General features: G+C 54.4%; 1 protein-coding gene across 1 annotated transcript in view; it reads left to right on the forward strand.

Annotated features, from left to right (window-relative positions):
* Positions 1-974, forward strand: part of WBSCR28 (Williams-Beuren syndrome chromosome region 28) — a 14,918-nt gene extending 13,944 nt beyond the window's left edge. The window contains exons 2-3 of the mRNA XM_011976348.1: positions 77-505; positions 661-974. Coding sequence (XP_011831738.1) covers positions 77-505; positions 661-957 — 726 coding nt within the window. The 3' untranslated portion in view covers positions 958-974. The remainder of the gene's footprint in view (positions 1-76; positions 506-660) is intronic.
* The last annotated feature ends 1,289 nt before the right edge of the window (positions 975-2,263 follow it).

The following is a 2,263-nucleotide window of genomic DNA, read 5'->3' on the forward strand; positions in this document are numbered from 1 at the left end:
AAAAAAAAAAAAAGTGGGGTTCCTGCCCCAGGAGGGTGATGATGGGTGATGATTGTCTCTCTCTCTTCTCCGGCAGCTGGTTCAGAACCGAGATCACCTCTATAATTTCCTGCTCCTCAAGATCAACCTCTTCAACCACTGGGTATCAGGGCTGGCCCAGGAGGCCCGGGGGTCCTGTAACTGGCAGGCCCACCTACCCCTGGGAGCTGCAGCCTGCCCGCTGGGCCGGGCTCTCCGGGCTGGGCTGGCTCTGATCCAGGTCCCCGTGTGGCTCGTGCTACAGGGACCCAGGCTGATGTGGGCTGGCATGTGGGGCGGCACCAGGGCCCTGGGCCTGGCCTTGCTCAGTGCCTGGGAGCAGCTGGGCCTGTCTGTGGCCATCTGGACAGACCTATTTTTGTCATGTCTGCACGGCCTGATGTTGGTGGCCTTGCTCCTGGTGATAGTGACCTGGAGGGTGTGTCAGAAGGCCCACTGCTTCCGACCGGACAGGCAGCTCAGTAAGGTGGGTGGTTTCGGGGTGAGACTGGGGTGTGGAGGGCAAACCTGGGGTGTTGTGTGTGAGCAGGGCTGGTTGGGCTTGTGCAGGGGAGCCACAGCCAAGCAGTGTAACCCTATGAGCTCCTAAGGGCCACCCGCCCATCTGTCTCCCTGTTCCAGGCCTTGCAAATGAACTGCGTGGTGAGGAAGCTCCTGGCACAGCTGAGACGTCTGTATTGGTGGGTGGAGACTATGACTGCCCTCACCTCCTGGCACCTGGCCTATCTCATCACCTGGACCACCTGCCTGGCTTCCCACCTGCTGCAGGCTGCCTTTGAACACACGGCCCAGCTGGCCCAGGCCCAGGAGGTTGAACCCCAGGAGGTCTCAGGGTCCTCCTTGCTGCCCTCACTATCTGGGTCCTTGGACTCAGAGTCTGGACTAGTTTTGTCAGAGCAAGAAACTGCCAGAGCATAAATGTATCCCCATCTGCCTCTCCTGGTCTGGCCTGGCCTACGGTCTCACTCCCTCTTCCCTAATGGGCTGGAGAGATGTTGTGTGAATGACGTGCATGTGTGTGCGTGCATGTGAGCCCAGAACTGCCTCTGGGAAGGAAATTACATTCTGTCAGCATCTTCTATGGGCCAGATATCAACCATCTCAGACAATTTACTCATAATTGGGTTTAAATCTCCTAGCAACACAGGCATCAGGTTTGATTAGCACCATTTACAGCTGAGAAAATTGAGCCTCAGAAGGTTGAACTTTCCCAAGGTCACAGTCTGTCAAGGGCAGAACCAGCACTGGGTCTCTAGATTTTTTGTTTCCCAGAATCCTTAACTTTCTCTAGGTGCGTGCCCCTGATTCTCAGAAGTATTGGTGCCCAGGGTTTTAGGGGAGATGGGCAGTTAGAGACTTTGGCCTCTGGGGGGTGCCAGGGCCTCACATTTCAGAGATTTAGAAACTTCCTTTGAGAAACAGTTGTGAGCCAGGCTTCAAGGAACCCATTCATTCATGCACTTGGCGACTCATCCATCCACCTATCCACCTGCCACAAAGGCATCCACAGAACCATCCATCCACCCACCCACCAATCCATTCATCCACTCATCCATTCACCTGCCCATCTACCCACACATCCATCCATCCATCCCTCCACCCATGCATCCATCCACTCATCCACTCATCCATCCATCCATCCATCCATCCATCCATCCATCCATACATCATCCACCCACCAACCCACACATTCATCCATCCATCCCTCCAACCACCCACCCACTGATCCATTTATCCATCCACCCATCCATCCACCCAACCACCCATCCATTCACCCACCTATCTACCTACCCATTTAATCACCCATTCATCTATGCATTCATCCACCCATTCGTGCATCCATCCACCCGTCCACCCATCCATCCATCCATCCATCCATCCATCCATCCATCCATCCACCCATCCATCCATCCATCCATCCATCCACCCATCCATCCATCCATCCATCCATCCACCCATCCATCCACCCATCCATCCATCCACCCATACATCCACATACCCACCCATCCATCCATCTACCCACCCACTGATTCATTTACCCATCCATTTATCCACCCACCCACACATCCATTCACCCGCCTGTCTACCTACTCATCCACTCACCCATTCATCTACCCATTCATCAACCCATTCATGCATCTATCTATCCACCTACCCACCCACCCATCCATCCACCCATTCATCCATCCATCCATCTATCCAACCAGTGATCCATTTACCCATC

This window comes from Mandrillus leucophaeus, unplaced genomic scaffold (genome assembly GCF_000951045.1).
Source record: "Mandrillus leucophaeus isolate KB7577 unplaced genomic scaffold, Mleu.le_1.0 Scaffold164, whole genome shotgun sequence".
NCBI classification, from domain to species: Eukaryota; Metazoa; Chordata; class Mammalia; order Primates; family Cercopithecidae; genus Mandrillus; species Mandrillus leucophaeus.